Source organism: Lygodium microphyllum, chromosome 13 (genome assembly GCF_053477565.2).
Source record: "Lygodium microphyllum isolate KBCC chromosome 13, Lygodium_microphyllum_v1.1.10, whole genome shotgun sequence".
In the NCBI taxonomy this organism is placed as follows: domain Eukaryota; kingdom Viridiplantae; phylum Streptophyta; class Polypodiopsida; order Schizaeales; family Lygodiaceae; genus Lygodium; species Lygodium microphyllum.
Genome location: NC_141147.1, coordinates 83,874,955 through 83,898,350, shown reverse-complemented (window position 1 = coordinate 83,898,350; position 23,396 = coordinate 83,874,955). Strand labels below are relative to the sequence as shown.

General features: G+C 40.5%; 1 protein-coding gene across 2 annotated transcripts; it reads left to right on the top strand.

Moving 5' to 3' along the window:
• The first annotated feature begins 530 nt into the window (after positions 1–530).
• On the top strand, positions 531–17,937 carry LOC148026853 (integrator complex subunit-like protein). Of its 2 annotated transcripts, none has more exons than XM_087691389.1 (7): positions 531–891; positions 1,496–1,693; positions 15,762–15,876; positions 16,600–16,673; positions 16,761–16,841; positions 16,928–17,000; positions 17,194–17,937. In XM_087691389.1, exons 1-7 carry the CDS (start codon positions 803–805, stop codon positions 17,386–17,388), a joined length of 825 nt encoding a protein of 274 aa, XP_087547515.1. In that variant the 5' UTR covers positions 531–802; the 3' UTR covers positions 17,389–17,937. The 2 variants fall into 2 exon arrangements, with proteins under 2 accessions (XP_087547515.1, XP_087547516.1); XM_087691390.1 differs by having other exon boundaries at positions 536–891; positions 16,921–17,000.
• Positions 17,938–23,396: the final 5,459 nt, after the last annotated feature.

Genomic DNA, 23,396 nt, shown 5'->3' with positions numbered 1-23,396 from the left:
TTTGCCTTGCTTTCCCCTTGATTTCCAACATGCACAATATGCTTTTTGACCTTGAGGCCAACAATTCACACACGAAATTTATGGTGCAATTGATGGGGTGACTGCCTAGTATGGTTTCACACACACACACACACACACACACTCTCTCTCTCTCTCTCTCTCTCTCTCTCTCTCTCTCTCCACTTGACCAAGGTCCATAATACAATCATTTATATGTTCGAGAACAAGTGCTTGACACTTACATTCGCACTGAGGCATGAAACCCACTTCTAGACTTCATGAAGGTTGACTATTGATGATGTAAATTCAACATAGACATAGGTAGAGCAATCCCATGGACACATGGGTAAGATACGATCACTAACAAACTTCCCATGAGTTTTCCAACTCCTGGACATAAAACCACATGGCAACGCGAATAGATTGATGCCACGAGGGAAGTGCAACTCAATGGTCCAGCTCACGCACCCGTATTCAATTGGGCTACGACCCCAATTGGATTGCCTTCAACTCCATAATTCCGAAGGATCACATCATGTGTTATTGTTTTGAACTCCCTCTCTCTCTCTTTATGTGAGAGGAGCATATGTAGAAAAAGCTTAGGTTCTTGTGAGGCTTGGTGGAAGTGAGAGGTGAGAGGCATCACGGTGTTACGGGCTGGCAGAAAACGCACAACTATCGCCTATGCCAAAGGGCTTGGAACAGTGATCGCCATTGGGAAAGCTTTGAAGATGCGGACAGGCCCGCTGCGAAGCCTTCGCCTTAAGAGGTTCTCTGTGATGGCATAAGAGGGACGAAGACAATGGTGTTGGAAAAACAGAAACGTTTCCGTAAGCGAAGTCACAGTGCTGGCAACGAGACTACCTCCTCCGATGAAGATGAAGAAAGAAGGTGATTTGCCCTAACAATGCGTGCCATGGTAAAACTCGGGATGATTCAACTTATGTTGCAGTCTAGGTCTTTGTCTAGACAGATTCCTGCAACTCGCTTACAGCACATGCTACAGTCTTGCTACCTCTACCTCAGAGCTCTGTAGTGAGGCAGAAGCTCAGTCTTTGTTTTGTCTGTCGTAAAAATGAAAATAGGAAAATCTATGGCATACTCGGGTGCATATTTCAGGAATCAGCATCTTGGCCCAAACTATAGCACAAGGAAAATAAGCCATCAGTTGCCCAAGATGGATCCAATTAAAGCCACCAGATTGTTTTTTTTAACCCCTTGATTCTATGCATTTGGTTTTCTGCTCAAGCAAGATGTTTACCAGTAGTATGAGAGGCATATTTTAATCAAATGTTTACCAGTAGTATAATTATGAATAATTGGAAGAGGCATACCATAATGGTCGATGATCTGTATTGACTATACTCTTGTTATTGCGTTAAGGCTTTATGTTGAAGCCTTTTGTTTTCAAATTGGTGTTGTGTAGTAGCTACCTTTTCATGGTTCTTCTGTTTGCCCACATGTTTTACCTTTATTGTGCTTTCACTTTTAACAGACTTACTTTGGAGGACATCAAATTTCAGCAGAAACAAAGAGAACGCCGACCAGGGATGGCTGCAGCTCAATTGACTCCACCACAAGGAGTTCTAATAAAAACACAAGACAAGGTTGATGGGGAAGGGAAAAAAGAAGAACTTGTGCTACAAGATACTTTTGCTCAAGAAACTGCAGTTACAGTGGAGGATCCTAATATGTAAGCTCTCTTTGGTTCCCTCCTAATAGATTTTGCACATTCGATCATGGTAATTAGGATATTTTTGATCCTAATATGCAAGCTCTCTTTGGTTCCCTCCTAATAGATTTTGCACATTCGATCATGGTAATTAGGATATTTTTGATCCTAATATGCAAGCTCTCTTTGGTTCCCTCCTAATAAATTTTGCACATTCAATTATGGTAATTAGGATATTTTGAAAGTTCACACAAGCTGAAATGACGATGAGGAGTGAGATTGTAATCTAGGAAGTTTCAACATACACTCAGCAGAAGGCTGGGAATAGGTGTTTATGTGTAGGGAAACCTGTGCGCGAGGAGCAATACAGGTGTTGCAGCCATGTCTGAGTCCATGTAGCATTTGGGACCGCCAAGATAGACAGTGGATCTTTTGTATGTTTGATCTACCTATTCCGCACAATATTTACTGCTGTGTTGTGCAAACTTTGAGGGATTTTTATGCCAGCTGTTTGGGATTTGTGACCGTGTGCCAATTTCTGATACATACATAGGTCCTTGGTCCTTGTTGGAGGGAGGGAAGAAGCAGCATATAGCCCAGTTTGAGCGTTGATGGTGCAACAGCACATTGGCAGAGAGGATGGGCGTGCCTATATTGAGCCTCCCTAACCACACTGCTTCACATGCAGCAAAACAAGCTGCCTTGTACTTAGCCCCATTAAAAGACAACATTTTTGGACATCCATACGCAAGAACAATTCAATGTGACGCAGCTCTAAATGATCAGCAAGATCTTGCTGGCAAAAGAGAGCGAGAAAGAAATGCAGCAATGTTCTGATGTGAACAATGGCACATGATACTGTCTCAGATCACCTCGATGCTGATCTGTCATGTTTCACCGCCATAAAATTGATCCTTCCTGCTCCAAATTAACTTGATGGAGAAGATGATAGCTCGATGCTGTTCTGGGTGGAAAAATGGCTGCACACAGCGAACATGATGCTACCTCCTACTCTATGCTGCCTAGAAATGACTATTCCTCTTAGCCAAACATGGCTTTTTCGAAGCTTGCATGCCCAAATGAGGGAGATGAAGAGAAAGAATGGCAAGTTTCACTTGTCCAACTGCCATGCAAAAATTCCATTTTTTTGGCTAATTTATTAAAGTTTGAGACTGCTTGAACCATAAATTGTATGTGCAAACCATACATGGGAATGGTACATTTGTCGACCAAGTACCTCTAGACTGCCTTTCTCCAAGTGGATGTGATTCCATGTAATAAGAATAGAGGATTGGGGCATATATAGGCTCTAAGGTGAGACCCAAGACAAATGAGATAGCGCCCACATTGGCACTACACGTGCATGATTCTGAGTACCCAAATCTCTAGGATCTACATGCTTGTGATAGTTACTTTGCTCTACATAGCCAATGTGCAAATAAGCAATGGAAGCAAAAGAATCACAATTGTTGAACATTGGGAAGAATGAATAGCGAATGAGAGAATATGAGATCTCAGCCAATGAACGAATGGGCAATGGATTCCATACTTACAATACAAGAGATGTATTGTACAAACCACATAGGTGAATGGCATGTGTGTTGCAGCAATACCTCCATACTTCCTCTCTCGAAGTGGATGTGATCCCATGTATCTATAATGGAGTGGAGTATATATACACTAGGTGAGGCTCGAGACAAAAAAGCTAGCCCTAAGTGGACTGCCCAAGTGCTGCGTACTAAGATGCCCAATGTCAAGCCTAATAAAGAACCTAATACCCTTGAACTGAACACTACTAATACCCTCTCTCAGATCATGAATGGTGAATACAATAAAGTATATAATGATGGGGAATAACAAGCCCTTAGGAACCATCACCATGTTCAACATGATAGCAATGATCGACTAGAAACCTATACCGCTATAGCACACATAAGAATAACAAGGGATGCTTAAATAAGACGCTTAAAGTATCCAAATGTGCCATTGGAAATTATCCAAGACTTTTAGTTGTGGGTTGTACCTAATGAAATTCTTGAGTATAGAAGATAGATACAAGTGTACGACCAAACACAAAGTGATAAATAGTAGAATTCAAAGGTGAAGAGTAAAAATGAATGCTAAATGCAATAAACACACTATGCAAGAGTGAGTACAAAACCTTGAATCTCCGTGTCTTAGAATGGACTGGTGCAAAGATAAAGTAGAGAGTGTGTTCTACTAAAACCAGCCTTTCTCCTTGGATAGGGTGGTAAATAACCTAATTAAGCACTAATTATATCAATCATAAAATTTATGTAAACTAAAAATGTACACTTTACCACTTTAATCTTGGTCATTAGATATCCGATTGGCCCCAAAATTGGTGTTCCTTGCAGTATTTCTTTATCTGATATTGCAAATGGAAGGAGTGCAATTGAGATCCTTTGATTTCCTTCGCTAAATCAAACTGTCTCTTGTTGTCAAAACTGACTAGCAAACTTCCAAAACCAATTTGCACCTTGGTTTGCTTGGGAATTAGCCTTCATCCTGCTCCTTGAAAGACAAATTCAGCCTCAAATCTGATATCGGTTGGCTACTCTCTTGAATCTTTTAGACATTCTGTCATGAGGACATGTATTTTTGAAACCTCACTTAACATGTGAATTAATTTCTAATCACATGATTAAGTAAATGTCGCACATGTGAGGTGCAACAAGGGTTAAAGTAAATTTACGAGCCTGGGACCCGAAGAAATCACAGGATGTCAAAGGCAAAAGTTGCTATAAGTTATATCGCACAGGTACTTGGTGGTATCTTGTGTTAGTTGTTGGCTTAGGCTATCCATTTGGCCATAAGTGTAAGTTGGTGACACTAAAGAAGTGATGTTTAATGGTACCTAACGCCAATGTGATGATCAAAGATGGCGCAGACACTTGGAATGAAAATTGCCTAGCGAATTTAATCATTGGCCAGCCAAATTATTTTTCAGGACATCGAAATAATTATTAGATTAATTTTCAGTATTTAAAGATTAAAAATTAATATTTAATTATAAAAAATACTGAAAAAACCATTTAGGAAGGTTGTCACTCGTCAAAAATGCCCATGTGAGATTGAAAAACGTCTTTAGAGGCTAGAGAAAAGCATTTTTATAAATTCAGCCTGCAAAAAGATAGAGAGAGGAGAGGCTGTTGGTCTGATTTGCAGCCGTTGGAGGACCTTTTGAGACAGCCAAGGGCAAAATAAGACCAATCAACAGCAGGAGACAGTATCTACAGGCTATTGAGGCAAGGCAGTAGCACTAAATGATTGATTTTTCAGTTTTTTGCATCTACATGCTGTTGTGGTAGAGCAGCAACTGCATTTGACTGATTTTCAGTCATTCTTCGCCACAAGACTCTGAATTTTCTCTCTCTACAGCTTTCCCTCCCATCTCCTAGCCATTTCACAGCCTTGCTTCGAAGATCTCAGTATTTGGACCCTTGGAGGTTGAGAAATTGCAAATTTCTCTGTTGTAAATCTTAATTTACAAAATAAATTAGGATTTAGCAGTAGTCTTGGGAAGCGTGCCAGAAATTGGAAGCTCCAAGACTTGTATTCAACAAGGCAGAAGGTGGATTTTAGTTGAACTCAGGTGGAGGACTAGCCAGCATTGAATTTGGGGCATTTCCATTGTTTATGAACTGGGTGAAGGCCAATTGAGTGTTCGAATCAAGGGGTAAAATAGATTGAAGACTTGCTGGTCACTTTGGACAGCAAGGGGAGTTGAAATACCGAGAGGGATTGGGAGAATCCCATTGTAAGTCAACTTTTTCTTCAATAAAGCTAAAGAAATATTGAAAGGGGTGCCAATTTTGGGGCCAATCGGTTGTGCATTGTCCAAGATCAGTAGCTAAATTTGTATTTTCAGATTTGCATTTATTGTTTGCTGCTGTAATTAAGTTGTAATCAGGGATTTACCACCCTATCCGAGGAGGAAGGTTGGTTACACATTCCTCAATTTCAGTTGTTGGAATTCAACTCGTAGGCTCTCAATTCTAAGCATGTATCCTGAGGTAGTTACCAAAACCCTAATTTTTGTTGTAAATTAGGGTTTATAGTAGAGAGTGATCGAAATCTCTTTCTTTGATTGCTCAAATTATTGGAAAAGGCTAAGATAACTTGAGAGATGGCTGGGGGATGAGAAATAATGTATATAGAGAGAAATTTGAGTGTTTCATTGTGAAAAACGCTAAAATGCTATTGTTACTTTGCTCAAACAACTATGGAAGTTGTCACCTATAGCTTAGGACCACCAAAAAAGACTGTTGTTCCCTCCTATATGCTATTATCTGCACCAGAAAGACCTTGGATTGGTGTTACCTACCCTTGGAGGGCTCCAAATTGCTGCCACTTGTTGTAGGATTGACCTTTGGTAGTTTCAAATCACATCAGCAATCTCTCTTTGCTCTCTAATAGCCTCCTTTTTTCTCACAATGGTTGGAATAGACTTTCACTAGTCCCTAAAAACGTTTTTTCCACTTGCATGGGGAAGTTTTGCCAAGTGGTAGCCTTTTAATCCTATTTTTCAACATTATCTAGCTTATTAAATTAATTTTCAGAATATTAATTGTGAAAATTATTTTAATAGTTATTCTAGTGCTCAAAAAATCAATTTCACCAGCCAAAAATTAAATTGGCTAGGTCAAATTGTCTTCCAAATATCCCTGAGCAGTTATTGATCCTTAGACTAGCATTTATGAATTAATTAATGCCTAGTTTGTAATGTCACCATTAACATTAGTGGCCAGGCTAAAATCTAACATTGGGTATGACCTAGTACTCGATAGGCATAACTTATTATAACTTTTTCTTTTGGTACCAACTGATATCTCAAGGTCTTAGGTCCGATACTGTGAAATAATTGACTTGCACCTCACATGTGCAAGTCACATTAGGATGTTTGATTAACTTTTAATCAAATGCTAAGCAAAGCAATAAAATTTCACGTCCTCGTAATAGACTATCCCTGTGAAATCTTTGCAATTGTTCTTGATTGCATTGCATTGTGCCAAAGGAAAAGCATATTGTATTGGAATTTACATAAGGCATAACAGTCACAACATTGGCCATTGTTGTCCAACCGTGCCATATGCTTTAAACCTGCTGAAAATTTCTAGCCGGCATATACATAGCATAAAACTGAAAATTAGTCGAGAACTGTTACTAGAAACCCATTGGATACATTCATAACTCATGTTTCTGAATTGTTCCGACTTCAAAACCATAGTAAAGCATATTCTTAGCATAAATCATGGTTGAAACTATCAATGGCATTTACTAACATGTTGCTGTCCATGGAACCATCTATAGAATATTGAAAACCGAGCATAATCTGATCATAAATTGATCACTTGCTGATTTGAGAATTGATCACAGACTGCTGCAAATGTGACCTCAAACTGATCGCAAAAATTGAACTGCAATCGATACAAAACTGATCCCAAAAGTAACCATAAACGATTCTCAAACTGATAAAAAACTTAGCTGAAATTGATCTCAAAACTGAGGCAAAAGCTCATGCCCAATTGATTATGAACCAATTTCAAACTAATGCAAAAGTATAGTCTCAGAGCCATGGTAACAACCATACTCATATGCATACATCTCATAATGACTAGTACATTGAGTAGTGATCCCATAGTAGAGATATTGTGAGCACAGTACCTTGGATGCATGCTGAATTCATTGGAGATCCTCTACATACGAGAGTTGGTTAGAACTGGTGGAGTGGAAGTGCTACCTCCCCTTTGAGCATCAAGCAATACTTCGGACTCTTGCTCTGTTGAACTTGATTGAGATCGAACTAAAGTTAGCTCTAATTGAAAGGCATTTGGGTAAAGTTGGAACAATTGAGGATGGTTTGCTAAGTCATTCTCTTCCATCCACCTTGCATCTATTGTTGAAACAATGTTAAAGCTTTACCAAGAAGTATATGGAAACTTTACCTCTAACTTTACTTGCCTCAAAACCTTCACTAGGTTGTAGGTCGTTCTTCCCCTTAAGCATTGCAATGCTTTATACTTTCACATTGCTGCAATTCCAACTTAACTAATATGCAACATTGCATCCAGTTGACTAGCCCCTCATGTATACCTAACATGAAAGGAATACTAGATGCATAATGAAACATTTGTGTTTGCATACTTTGGACCACTGCAATGTGACTGTGTATAGGAATTTGCATACTACCAGCCATACCAAGATACATTTTCCCATACATTGCATGCATTACTAGTTGCATTTTTCCTCATAACTAGCACTATATGGGTCATTTGCATGACCAACATTAATACCATGAGTCCCAAACACAATGGGCTGCATATATGCATTGCTAAACTTACCACTTTGTGTCCCTGCATCATGCTAACATTATTATACATGGGGTTATGCATATTACTAGTCATACTCAGATACATTTGACCTTGCACACCATGCATTGGTTGTTGCATATGATAAGGAGTTGTGTCATGCACCCCCATATACGGTCCTTAATCCATCATTGCATGGAAACTAGTGCCACCACCAAAGTAACTTGGTTGCCCCATAATTGCATGCATGCCCTAGTGTCTAAAAAGCATCGGATTGGCATTTCCAAGTTGGCCTTGCATATGTATCAATTTTCCCACTAGCATTATTTTCTTATACTCTCTACCCACACTTGGAGCATCATGCTATTGTATTGGCTCTTCCTTCGGTGCATTCTGCTGTCTTAAAGCTCTTGAAGATGGTTTTCACTTCTTGCCTTTGCTACCTTCCTCTAAGGGGTTCAAAAAGCAAATGAACTAAGGATCATTTGCCAATTGCATGAACATTTCAGTTGTTATTCTCAGTGATATTTATACTGGCCATCAAATTCCTTTTCCTCTTATTGGTCATCAGCTTCAAGAGACCTAGAAGGACCCACCTCTTGTCCAATTTTCTCATTCTCAGCTTGTTGCCTTTGCTTTATGCCTTGGGCATTGCATTTTTCCTAACACTTTGTGTGAATTTTCAGATTGAGAGGCATCATTCTTGCTTGATCCCATCTCACTATTTGACGATATTCTTGCTTTAATGCTTAGCTAAATACAAATTTAGCACTAGAGCAATGCTTTTGACCTTCAATCAGGTTTCTTAGGCCCATCAATTTGAGAGAATTAATGGTATCTCGGTGATGGAACTTTGAAAATAGCATTTTTCTCGGATAGAGTGGTAAATAACTTGACTAAGTACTAATTACAAGGATAAAATTCACGTAAAATGAAAATGTGCACTTTATCACTTTAATCTTGGTCATTGGACACCCGGTTGCCCCAAAATTGGCCCTCCTTGTGGTATTTCTTTATCTTATATTGCAAATGGAAGGAGTACAACTGAGATCCTCTAATCCCCTCCACTAATCCAAGTGTCTCTTGTTGTCCAAACTGACTAGCAAACCTCTGAACCAATTTGCCCCTTGGTTTGCTTGGGGATTGGTCTTCACTTTGCTCCTTGAAGGACAAATCCAGCCTTAAATTTGATATTGGTTGGCTAGCCTTTTGAATTTCCTTGAAATTTCTCAATTTTAGTTGTTAGAATTTAAGTCCTAGACCCTCAATTTTGAGCACACATTCCAATGCAACTATCAAAATCCTAATTTTTGCTGTAAATTAGGGTTTACAGTAGAGATTGATTGAAATTTCTTCCTTTGATTGCTCAAATTGTTAGAAACTACTGAGATGGCTTGAGAGATGGTCGGGACATGAGAGAGAATGCTGTAGAGAGAGAAATGTTGAAAAGCTATTGTTGCCCTGCTCAAATAGCCATGGAAGTTGTTACTTACAGCTTAGGACAACTAGAAAGACTGCTGTCCCCTTCTATATGTTGTCATTTGTACCAAAAGAACCTTGGGCTGCTGTCACCTGCTTCTGCAGGGCTCCAAACTGCTATCAATAGTTGTAGGATTGATGCCTGGTGGCTGCAAATCACACCAATAGCCTCTCCTTGCTCTCTAACAATCTCCTTCTCTCTCACAATAGTTAGAGTAGACTTTCATAAGCCCCTAAAAAACGTTTTTTCCACTTGCATGGGCAAGTTTTGCCAAGTGGTAGCCTTCTAATCCCATTTTTGAGCATTATCAGCTTATTGAATTAATTTTTAGAATATTAATTTTGAAAATTATTTTAATAATTATTCTAGTACTCAAAAACACTAGTCAAAAATTAAATTGGCTAGGCCAGTTTGTCTTCCAAGTATCCTTGAGCAGTTATTGACCCTTAGACTAGCATTAATGAATTAATTAATGCTTAGTTTCTAATGTTATCATTGATGTTAGTGGCCAATAAATTGGTCTAGGTGAAAATTTGATACGTAGGTACCACCTAGTATTTGTCAAGCATAACTTATTGTAACTTTTATCTTAAACACCAACTAATATCTCGGGGTCCTAGGTTTCATAATGTAAAATAATTGACTTACATCTCACATATGCAACTCACATTAGCACATTTGATTAACTTTTAATCAGATGCTAAGCAAAGCAATAAAATTTCACGTCCTCGTGACACCTACTTTGAATAGATCGTAAATTGCAACATAGATAGCCTTTGGATGTAAGTAGCAATTGCAAAAATAGATAAGGATGAAGAAACTGTCTGGATCAAGCTGATTAGAGGTAGTGGCAGCACGGTGGCTTGCATGCAAGTCCTGATAGCTCTAGATGTTTTTTATGCAAGCTGCCCTTGCATTTTAAATTTGGTGGCTATATGCAATAGTTATTAAATCAAATTTCATTGAATCTGTGAGAGTGCGCAACGGAAGAGGAAATACGAACACAGAGGAGAGGAGAGAGAAAGCAGAGAATGAAGGAAGAGAAATCTGCACTGACTGAAATGAATGCTGAATACACTGAAATGGACTGATCAGTCCCTGCACGCAGCTCGAAACGTCAGTAAGGGAATCAGATCAGGCTGATGACGATAGCAAAACCAAAGACGGAGGAGAAGGACGTCGGAGTGTGCACCTGCTGAAGAGAGATAATCAGCCAAGTGTGGGAGGCTGGCTATATATAGCCAAAAGAGCCTAAAACTGGCCGACCTGCCCCAGGGCCCTAAAAATGGGCCGACTGCATTAAATGCAATCGCAAAATGCTGACGTGGCATATCTGGGGCCAAAAAATCCCGAAACAAGGGGACAATGCCTGGCAGGTGTGGGCAGCCTGGGAAATGCAGAAACTGCCCTAAAAATGCACACTGGACCCCGACAAATAAAGGGAATGCATAGAAATGCTAATTGACAGCCAGTCTAGACTGTGACTAGCCTCCTCCATCATAACACATGACAGACATGTCAGAGCTCCTAATGTCCTCGTCTGACTCAAACTGAGGCTCACAGGCAGGAGATGACAAGGCATGACAAACATGACTGCTAACACCCCCTCTCAAATCTTGGATGTGGCTGAAGGCCAAAGAGGAAATAGATCCTGGGGTGGCAAGAGGAATGCCAATGTCGATGAAGTCCGTCGATGTAGACTGCCGCTGAAGGAGCTCCTCACGATCCTGGAAAGCCCCCTCTAAAACACTAGGGGCCAGGGAATCCACAGCCGCATCACCGAGATCGTCCCCCTCTGAAAGGGATGGGGGGTACGAGGGAACCACCGGAGGAGAAGGTGGGGGATGGGAAGGAACCTGTGGAATAGAAGGTGCACAAGCGGGAACGGGTGTAGCAATAGACTGCCTCGGAGGACCCTGCATCAAAGAAGGGGAATGGAGCCTGTAAAGCCCGCTCTCGTGCCAACCTGTAGATAAGACAGCTCTTGTAAGAGAATCCTCAATAACAACAGCATGCTCGGTGAAGATCATTCGTGTGCCAAGCCTCGTAAGGCCATAAACTGAGAGGAGGGGAAGGCCCAAATCCGGAACATGTAGGGCCTGTGAAAAAGAGCTCGAAGGTCGGTCTGTAAACAAAGGCAATGTGCCAACACCACTAATAGGCACCGATAAAATGTCACCAACAGTGACTGAACCCTCTGATGGACGGAGATCCTGTAACAAATCACCTCGGGGAGTCATATGACTTGAAGCACCACTGTCCACTAACCAAGGCTGCGCAGAAGACACTGCAGCCACGGAAGAAGGATCCTCCTCCAAAGCATGGATATGAAGGAACATTGACTCATGGGTAACAACGGGTGTAGAGGTAGAAGAAGGCTCCGATGTAGATCCACCCTTCGCTCCCGGACGAAGGTGAGGGTACTTCTTCCAACATTTCTTCTCGGGATGTGTCCCTTTCCCACAGTGTGGGCACTTCGGTCGCTCTGAATCTGTGTCAGAGCTTGAAGAACTGTCCTTCTTCTTAGCCTTTGACTTCTTCTTCTTCTTCTGTCCTCCCGAACTTGCAACAAAGGCTCTAGTGGAGTCGGATCCACTAGCACTGACCTCTCTGAGTCGCTCGTCATGCTCCAAGACAAGCGGGGATAGCTCCTCCCATAGAAGCTTCTCACGGGTCCTCCATGTAAGAAGGCTCGTGTAGAAGACATCAAACCGAGGCGATGGCAGCTGAGTCAAAAGAATCATAGCCATGTCTTCAGAAGATATCGTCCGATCGAGGGATGCAAGCTCATCCCTCATATCCTGTAATCTGTTGATGTGGTCCTTCATGGAAGGACTATCATCAATAGCGAGCATCCGCAACTTCTTTTCGAGAGATATCCGGTGGGCAAACGTCTTCTGTTGATAGAGAGACGCGAGCTTTCTCCACACATCTGCTGCAGTCTTCAACCTGTGAACATGAACAAGGACAGAATCCTGCAAACTCAGAAAGAGGAAAGATCTGGCTCTAGAATTAAGCCGATCCCATAAGGCTGCACGATCCATAGATGTCCCATCTGCGGGATCCACCTTAGGCCAGGGAATAGGAACAGAAACAAGCTCCCAAAGATCGAAGGAGTCCAAGATACACTCCACCTTGCAGGACCATAGAGAAAAGTTGGAGCCATCCAACCGGTCCTCTTTGGGCAGCTGAGGAAGTACGGGTACCTGTACAGGGGGTACCAAAGGCTGCATCTTCGGCCCACTGGAAGGGGATCGCCGAGATACATGAATAGAAGGGGGACTGGAACGAGGAAGAGACTCCATATGACGATCCTCGCGATAGAAATCATGCCTCCGTTCAGATGAATGTCGAGACAAAAGCTCATCATCTGAGTCATCAAAACCTGTAAACTGATGAGAAGACATCTTCCAATCTGCAAACACCAAAACACAACAAGGGAAGGTTGCCGGTGCCGAAACACAAACACCAGAAGCTCCTGAGCTGGCCGCCTTGCACAGAACGCAAGGATGACGTCAAACGCAAATGCTGACGATGCAATCACCACAGAAAAACAGCCGCCTGTCTGAAAACGCAGCCCGGGAAGAAGTCGCCAGCAGGAAAAGAGCCGCCGGACGATGGAACAACAGCCAGAACAGCAAGGCGCAGGCTGGAAGGATGTCGCCCAGCTGGAGGAGGGCCGCCCATGCTGAAAACGCAGGCAGGAAGAGGGTGGTGATGACGTGGCAGCCACTGGAGAAGGCGCCAGCAGCAAACGCAAATTTGTGGACACCAAAACAGGCCGCCCTGATCAAGGAGATGGTGCAGAGGATGATGCCTCAGCTGTTGGAGACGGCTTGACCAGCAAACGCAGAGTTGTGGGTGTTCTCCCGCGTAAAACTCAGCTTCGTGTACTCTCAGTTTGGCGATGATACCATGTGAGAGTGCGCAATGGAAGAGGAAATACGAACACAGAGGAGAGGAGAGAGAAAGCAGAGAATGAAGGAAGAGAAATCTGCACTGACTGAAATGAATGCTGAATACACTGAAATGGACTGATCAGTCCCTGCACGCAGCCCGAAGCGTCAGTAAGGGAATCAGATCAGGCTGATGACAATGGCAGAACCAAAGATGGAGGAGAAGGACGTCGGAGTGTGCACCTGCTGAAGAGAGATAATCAGCCAAGTGTGGGAGGCTGGCTATATATTGCCAAAAGAGCCTAAAACTGGCCGACCTGCCCCAGGGGCCCTAAAAATGGGCCGACTGCATTTAATGCAGTCCGACTGCATTAAATGCAGTCGCAAAATGCTGACGTGGCATATCTGGGGCCAAAAAATCCCGAAACAAGGGGACAATGCCTGGCAGGTGTGGGCAGCCTGGGAAATGCAGAAACTGCCCTAAAAATGCACACTGGACCCCGACAAATAAAGGGAATGCATAGAGATGCTAACTGACAGCCAGTCTAGACTGTGACTAGCCTCCTCCATCATAACACATGACAGACATGTCAGAGCTCCTAATGTCCTCGTCTGACTCAGACTGAGGCTCACAGGCAGGAGATGACAAGGCATGACAAACATGACTGCTAATAGAATCATCCATCTCACAAGGTAGCCTCTTATGATATGTTAATATGTAATGTGCAAATGGTCTCTATGCAATATGGAATACACAATGCTAGCCTTCGTAGATGAAGTTTGCAGGTCGCCAAGCAACTTCTAGCCTTGGTGCATTCTCTATTGATGGATTCGCCGCAAGATTCTTTCTCTTTTACTCTCTTCGAGATTGTTACAGCTCATTGATACTTTTCAAAAAAGATCTGATTAGCAAGGTAGACTTGCAAGATTATCCAAAGGATTGTAGGATAATAATTGTCAGTCACATAAAATTTTTGGGGTTTGCATGCTTCCTTTTCAATGGAAAATGTGGTCCGCTTGAGCAATTCAGTAGGTGAAATGCTCATAGATCCTCAGGCAATTGTGCATATGTGCAAGAACTACTTTACGGACTTGCTTGGATTGCAATCCTCTATTTCCAACATAGTCGTGGCAGCTTGCTCATTAGATTGTGACTTGATTAAAGATCAAGTCTTACCAGATGTTGTTGATATGTTGGATGTAGACATAGCACAAGATGAAGTGCTGGAAGTTTTCTTGCGTTTGCCTAAAGATAAGAGCTGTAGGTGGGATGGTATCTCTCATGAGTTATTTGAGACCTATGCAACTCAATTGGCTGCATCGTTGATAGCTTTATGTCAATAGGTTTGGATGATAGGAAATATGCTGTGCTCTTGGAAGGAGGATGTTATTAAACTGATTCCAAAAGTGTCATTCCCCTCACCTTTGAAGCATTGGTACAACTAATTTCGTTGATGGGCTTTGAGCACAAGATTTTTACCAAAGTCTTGGTCAATAGATTGCATAAGTACCTTCTTGACCTTATACACCCTACGCGGTATAGATTCATCAAAGGAAGGAACATTCTTCACAATATCTTGAGATCTGTTAGGCAAGGTTGTTCATTGAGTCCTTTGTTCTTTGTTTTGGCTAACCATCCCTTTTTGACGGTGTTGTCTAGCTTGGTGGCTAATGGCGAGGTGGTCAGCCTCTCTTTCTTCAAATGAATAGTTGGTTGGTCCAGCTTTGGCGAATGACATCTTCATGTTTCTCAAAGCTGACCATGATAATAAATGAAAAGCAATGGATACATGGGACTTGCTTGCCCTTGCTTCAAAGGTTCGCATTGATGCCTCTAAATGAGCCCTTATTAGTTGGAGTGAAAGCGATCTTCAACCCTTGGGCATGCAAGGTGAGGTTGTGCCTAAAGGTATTGTTTGTAGACATTTGGGCTATCCTTTGGGGTGCATGTCTCAGACATCCCAAGTTCGCGGATCTTATGCAGCCTGATATGAAAGTGCTCTTTCACTTTTCACGCTTTTGTTGGCACATATGGACTATGAGCAATGCATCCGTTTTTTATTCTTCCTTGGGAGTGCAGGGTTACATAGCCCGCTTGAGAGCCCTTCTTCATTAGCAGTTGGACATGATTGAGCTGGTGGATATTCTCCCTCAATAGGATTTAAATTTTACTTCCTTGGTGCACAAAAGTTTATTCGGCTCCTTTGCGGCCCATCTAGTTCCTTTGTACTTTTGGTCATGTTGTATCTTTGTATCCTTGGTTATGCTGTACTTTTGAGATTATGTTTTGGTAATTAATACAATTACCTTTTTGCCACAGAGAGAGAGAGAGAGAGAGAGAGAGAGAGAGAGAGAGAGACTAACAGAGAGTAACAGGACAGGCTGAAGTACGTGGAACAGGAGCTTGCTAAGCGACAGGGCAGGGACTTGGGCATCAAAGATGAAGAAAGTAAGCCAATAGAGGATGATCTGTATGTCATACCCGAGCATCTCAAAGTAAGGTGACGGTCTGTGATATATACTGGCATTAATGCAAAGTGAATGTGTGAAATAAAAAAAGATCAGTTTTGCATTGCAGTATCACTTAAGCTGGTGATCATGTCGTAAATATGTGGGTGCAAAATGCTGATATTTTACAATTTCTTTCAGTCTGCCAGCATAAAACCCTTGTATGATATTTTACACTTTCTTCCAGTCTGCCAGCATAAAACCTTGGTCTCTTCCTCATAAATCCTCCTCATGGTTTGTAAGTCGGAAAAACAACACACTAGTCAGTCATCGATTCTAGAACTTTGACTTTCACAGTTACTGTATAAATGGCCATTGCAGATTTCACAGAAGGGCTCTCGGATCATTGGGCTTGTTATGTATAAAGGGCATTAGCACCATGTATGGACATGTTTGCAATGGCATTTAACATGTTATGGATGGCCTTGCACAACATCCATGTTATGCTGGAGGTGGACTTCAATTTACTTGACTGCTCATAACTAGTTCAGAGGAATGTATGACGTTGTTATATTATTCAGGCTCAATACTTAGTTTTGCATGAAGTATGTACTGGCTGGTTTGCATGAACTCGCTTCAAAGCCGGCAGTGTTTCAAATCCTTATTAATTGCATCTACACATAATTTGCTAATGTTTTGAGTCCTCTTTTACGTCTACAATTTGACATCCTTCCTTGCAGAAGATTTTATTGTTTGATGGTCCATTATCAGGTCCGTAAAAGGAACTCTGAGGAAAGCTCAACCCAGTGGACCACCGGTATTGCAGAAGTTCAACTTCCAATAGAGTAAGCATACCATTAACAGTCTGTAAATAGGAAAGAGCCAACTCCTTGTTCCAGGGCATTTACTTGGAGCTTGTTTGTATGGTTCAGATTCAAGCTTAGAAATATTGAAGAGACTGAGGCTGCCAAAAAGCAACTGCAAGATAAGAGGCCATTTGTAGGCAGAGGAAGGTAAACATATCCTATCTCAACATCAAAAAGGATACTTATCTTAGTAAATTCTTTTTGGGTTGATTGTTACCTTCTGCAGAGTGCAGTCAAGCATACCTGCAAGCTATAGTGCTGACTATTTTCAGCGTGGACGGGAATATGCTGAAAAGTTTAGAAAAGGCAAGTTCAATGTGTTTCAACACACTTTTCTCAATATGAATGCAGTCATATTTCAGCTGTCTGCTAAACTTTACGTGAAAGCATGTTAAACAGGTCTGTTTGGATTTCTAGTTGTGCAAGCAAATCCTGAAAAATTTTCAACTATCTTACTGCAACTGAAAATGAGCAAATTCTGAGCATTTCTGAATTACAGACACACAAACGTACAAGGATAGAGAGGTCCAAGATAATAGTCACGTACAAGAGAAGAACCCTTCTGAAGGAATTTCAGGTAATCGAAGGCAAGCTGCAACAGATGAAATTATGCTGGAACGCTTTCGCAAAAGAGAACGTAGTCGTCTCATGCGCCGCTGATTGGTACAAGTGCAAGCAACAAGTTTGCCATTGAAACTTGCTTGCAGACAGTTGACAGTATATTTAGAGTTGAACATCCTACCCTGTTTAACTTTCAAATAGCAGCGGATGAAGTGGGCTTATCTGATGCTCTGAACAAAGTGGCTCTTGCTACAACTAATAGAGAAAGCCTTCAGAGGACTTGCAAAAGGAAACGAGCAAATGATGTATGCAATTACAATTTGTATCAAAAATGGTTTCAATAATAGTTCTTGTTGCATCCCATCCTTTCCAGAATCATTCTAATATTTAGTATGCCTGATATTCAGTGCATTCACTGTAATATGTGCTTAATGAGAGCAAGACCAAGTGCCCCATATCTCAGAAAATAAAGGACAAGCAGAAGTAAAATATAACTGCGCAATGCTTCTTGAGTTTTGGATAAAGAGTGCCCCTTATCTCAGGAAAAAGAGGACAAGCAGGAGCAAAATATAACTGCCGAATCTTGTATTTGGGTTAAAGGTCGATTTCTTATTGTGGAAATGGCAGGTATCAAAGATTCTCCTAAGAAATTGATCTTAGGAGACTTTATTGTCATCTGAAATGATTCTGCTCTCTGATTACATTTTATCAGGATCTACGTTTGTTGATTTATCTGAGGCATAAGGAATGCTGTGGTATTCCTGAGGTCCATGATGAAGATGGATTGGAAGAAGTTCATCATGAAGTTATGTTGGCCAATTTAATATATTTTTATGGTATATTGATTCATTGACCTGCAGCTTCTTAAATTATGATTAGAATGGTTACGGGCATCCATATCAGACATTTACCAACCATATGCTGTACTTTGTTGGGGAAAAGCAGTGGACATCTTTTCTAAGAAGACGTAAGGACTTACATGACAAGGACAAGGTGGATGAACTGAACGGTTCATATTTGGGGGGTTGGGGGAGAGATATTGTCCATTGCACCTTCAGGACACAAGTTCCTCTCAGATGTTGTAGGGTGAGGGGGCCAGCAGTATGAGAGCTACTGGTGCACCCACTTTGATCACATAAAAAAATGATATGAATCCAGGCTCACATCATTTAAAACTCTTTCCTCATTAATAGCATACCATGAAAAAAATATGGTTGCAAAACTCAGCATATTTACAGAATGAAGCAGCCAATGACCACTTGAGTATGTTTAAAAAAGGTTCAGAGTCTTACAGCAGACATTAATGTGAGTGACAGAGCTTCACAATCCAGAATCTTGTGCATGAATCCACATTAGCTAGTTTACAACAGTAGCCAAACATTTATGTTATATTACTAGTTCCACTAAAATGAAGTTGTTATATTTCAGGTGCTACTTTACCATATTGACATGAAATTTTAGAGCTTGTTTCAGTTTACCATAGTTGTGTTTTGAATTTTCAGTTCACCATAGTAGAGATTGTGGTGATGATGGTAATAGCATGTCAGGAGCCACAAGAAGCACAAAATGGCTACCAGGTGGTTATGGAAGAACGTGACCTGATGTGTATGATAGAACACATGGCTTCTTAACCTTGATGAGTGTGAAACAATCTTGAAGGGGAGAGGCATGCACATGTGCATGCTTGTGCTTGTGCAAAGGGAGGGAGGGGCTATATAAATATCTATGAAGGACCAAATTGGATTAGGAGATGGGAAAATCATACATGTAACATCCAAAACTTCCCCTCAATCCTCTATGGTGGATTTGAGAAGCACCATCTTATGTTCCCACATAGGTGGTAGGTGTGTTCTTCAAGGCCCTCGGAAATACGTCCTCCATAATTTAGGAGGGTGGTAGGCCAAAGGCAGACAATGCCCTTCATGGCAAACCAGCGAGGTTGGTAGAGCCCTCCTTCTATACCTTACACAAGGAGGCCCAAAAAGCAAGACCGTCTTCATTGCATGGTAATTGGAGAGAAGACTACGACTTTTAGTTAGATAGTTGGAGTTGGCAAATGACATTATCTAATCAAAGTCCATGGTTCTAAAGTTAAAGTGAGAAGAGCCCAATTGTGAGAATTTTTAAAATTTACAATAAACATAATGGGATGACCTTTGAGTAATATCAATTTGGACATCTAATAAAGAAAAGTAGCATCAAGTACATATGAGGAAATCAAATGAAACTTCTAATAAGGGAAAGATGGGTTATATCTTATTGTTGCATAGGTTGTGCTACTGCTACTATGTTACACATTTGTTGCATCTACATTATGCAATTTTTGCATTTGCAACTATGCTATTTGAAAATATGTTATCATAATAAATTATTTGGTCATAAATAATAAGCGATGCCAACATTTTCATAACAAGATAGACTATGCATGAAATACTCACTAGATTGAAATTTGGATGTGCTATACGTTTAGAGTAATTCTATATCTAACAGGAAAGTGTAACCATAAACCATCAAAAATTGCAAATTCTCATTTGGCTTTTATTTCACAACTAGCATTGAGATAATACCCCTTGTGTTTGCTCATGATCTTAATGATAAAAATGTAGAAGGTGCAAATAGGGATCAAGGTGGAAGGGAAAGACATACACCATACACTAAAGGTTTGATTTCTCTTAACAATATGTACATTGAATATTTTAGAAGTTGTATCATCCCGCATAATATTGCATATAATGAAACACAAGTAAGCCCTTTACCATTGTGGAAAAGAAAAAGAAAGAACAAGAAGGATTGTGATCTTTGGTGTAGGTCCTCGGGTTGTATGGAGGCATCTCCTAGCCCTAGATTAGTCTTCACCCATAAAGAAAATGCACTAACTATTGTTTGCCTTTGTGGTGATTGAACAATTAGTGCAAGTGTTTCTTACAAGCTTAATCCACTAGAGTTTGGAATTAGGAAGGCTGTATATGACTTAAGGCTTCTTAGGATTGTTCTTACGACATTAAAACTCTCCTAAAATATGTATATGAGCACATGTGCATGTATGGTATATAGGTGTGTCAAACCACCTACACAAAAATTCAAAAAAGGTAGATAAGATTTGCAATAGTTATTTTATTGCCTTCATGGTTATGGAACGTTTAGTGGCTCAAAACTTGAGTATAGGGTATGGGTTAAGGCATCTTGGGATTGTTCTTACCACTTACTGATTTTCTCCTCCTCTTTACAATCACATCACGATCACCTAGCTCTCTTCTTATTGTAGCGAGTAGTTTGACACTCTTTCTACAACATATTTTGCTCAGCTCTCTCTTGATTCATGCTAGTGATCCATAGCTTTTCTCTCATGTAGATGTGTTTCATTCCAACATAGTTTTGCATCGCACATTATCCCTTCCTCTTTTTTGTAAGGGTTTGTTGGCACACAAGAGTTCTTTCTAGTCTTTCTCATCATCTTTCCCTATGGTGCAAGGGCATCACCTAGGGGTGAGGGTTAGACTTGAGCTCATGTCCTTTTAGTGAGATGTAGCTAGAGTCTTTTTAAGCGGTCTTAGGGTAGTACCACCCAAGCTAACATGAGATTCAAGCTTGAGTTTGCAACTTGGAAGTACAAAATCTAGTTTGAAAGACTCACTTGACAAAGTGCTTATGTTCTTAGCAAAGTTAGAGAAGTTGGCACGACAAAGGTGGCTACAGCTAATAAGAAGCTTGAAGATGAAGTTAAGGAAATGCCAACCATAGTGAAAGAGTAGGTATGGAAGGAAATAAAAAAAATGATGGAGGAAAATAAGAAAGGTATGATAGCATCATAGTTAATGAAGCTATATTGCAAAATAAGATTACAATCCATGCATGTGTAGGCCCCCCTATAACGGGTAGCGTAAGGACACACGAGGAAATAAGGCCACCAAACACCTTAATGCATCTTTAAGGAAGTTAATACTTCTCTCTCTCTCTCTCTCTCTCTCTCTCTCTCTCTCTCTCTCTCTCTCTCTCTCTCTCTCTCTCTCTCTCTCTCTCTCTCTCTCTCTCTCTCTCATAGATTTCCTTTGATGACTATTGTGAAGGGATTATGGATTTAACATGGTGAGGTTAAACCATACAAGAAAAGATTTTGAGTTAGCTTCCGATGCTTGACTTGATGGTCGATCTTATGGGTGCTATATAGGTGCTCGAAAATTTATTATGTCAACAATGGTTTGATATCAACATTGATCAAATTCATGTGATTAAGGACAAACATGTAACTACATGTTGCTCCAAGGATGGGACCAATAATAATTTCAATTTAAAAAAAATCTGTAGTAGCTCTTGTTGCTACTACACCAATATAGCCTCCTTTAACCTTGATAGTGTACTACTAAGGATACACTTAGGTCAAAGAAAGGCATGTGGCTATGACTAGAATTTTCTGTCACTAGAATGGAAGCTAGAGTGACTCCTTTTGGAGTGAAGATATGGCAAGAGCAAGAAGTCTGAGCTAAAGAGAGATAGGAGAGATGAGATGAAGCTTTCTAGAGCAAACCTCAACATTGATGAAGCATGAACAAACACACATAGAGTACCTAGTAGCATGAACAAGAACATAGGGAGAGAGATGAGGTAGACTATATAGCTAAGAAAATGCTTGGTGCATCAAAAGCCCACTATTAGAGATATATTAATGAGTGTCAAATCTAGAAGTTGGTATAGCAAGGACTAGCAACAAAATGCCGAACTAGTACCAAAAGAATATGGAAAAGTGGTAAGCCATGCCTAAGAGTGGCTAATAATCCCTTTGCTAGGGGTGTTCCCAAGGGTTTGCTAAAGTAAAAGTGGGTTTTAGTTGGAGTAGGCCCTTATCTCACTGGTGCACCACTGAAGTAGAAACTAGGGTGCCTGTAAAGGTTATCCAAGTTGCCCACCACTAAAGGGCTCATTGTCTTAGTGAGAATCATGCCATAGTAGGAGGTTATTAAGTGGAGGCCACATCCAAAAAAGAAGAGGGAAGGGATTAGGGGAGGTTTTGGAGTCCTTGAGCAACATGAATATCACTTTATTTAGGGTAAGGTGTTGAGAGTGGAAAAAGACTGAATTTTTGATTGATTTTGTTGTTTTTGAGGCTTGAATGGTTGATTTTTGATGGATTTTGAGTGATGTTTGGTTATTTTTGGAAGTGTTTGAGAGTGTTTTGGATGATATTTATTATGTTTTGGAAGCTCATGATGATTCTTAGTGGAAATATGAAGCTCTATGATGTTTTGATAGGTTCCGTTGAGATTCTGATTGGCTATGATACCTTCTGTTTAGCTTCTATTTTGTTCTGATTTTCTTTTGTATGAAGCATGGATTGATGATTGATGAAGGTTGAGGTTTTTTGAAAGCTTATTGAATAGTTTTTGATAGTTTGGAATGGTTTTAGTATGAATTATAAGGATTTGCTGTTCTTTGATGACCTTTTGTAACCCTCTGTAAACCTTCTGTAGAACCTCTGTCTCTGCTCTGTCTTGGCTCTGTTCCTCTTCTGTTCTGTTTTGTAGATCTTCTGTAAGTGTTCTGTAGAATGTATGTGTGACTTTGGGAAAGTTTTCTAACCTTTGGAAAGGATGAATCTAAGTTCAGAAGAGCTAAAACAAATGGAAGAAGTAGCTGCTAAAGACTGAAGAGAAGACTAGAGTGACGGTGACAATAGTGAGCTATGAAGAGACATTGTAGTGGCTCTGGTGTCCTTTCATACCTCCCATACCTCTTGGGAGGTGCATCCATGACCTAAGAAGGATTATTAAGTGCCATTCTTGAGTATTGTAGTGAGGAGATGATATATATATATATATATATATATATATATATATATATATATATATATATATATATATATATATATATATATATATATATATATATATATAGAGAGAGAGAGAGAGAGAGAGAGAGAGAGAGAGAGAGAGAGAGAGAGAGAGAGAGAGAGAGAGAGAGTCAATTCTATCAAAACAATGTATCTTTCTATGAGAGATTGAGAGAGAAAACTATGAAGACATTGAAAATGAATACTATGTGATTGATTTCCATTAAAAAATGGTGTATTATTTAATGTTTCTTGTTCTATTGATGGATTTTGTGAAGATGTTGAATATTATGGTTGATTCTATCAAATCCATGGGA

Bases quoted from the DNA above. Each gene is read 5' to 3' on its own strand.
- LOC148026853 (XM_087691389.1), top strand. From the start codon at position 803: ATGGTGTTGGAAAAACAGAAACGTTTCCGTAAGCGAAGTCACAGTGCT. The intron at 16,674-16,760 runs GTAAGCATACCA...TGTATGGTTCAG, and splicing joins GAAGTTCAACTTCCAATAGA to ATTCAAGCTTAGAAATATTG. The intron at 16,842-16,927 runs GTAAACATATCC...TGCAGAGTGCAG, and splicing joins CCATTTGTAGGCAGAGGAAG to TCAAGCATACCTGCAAGCTA.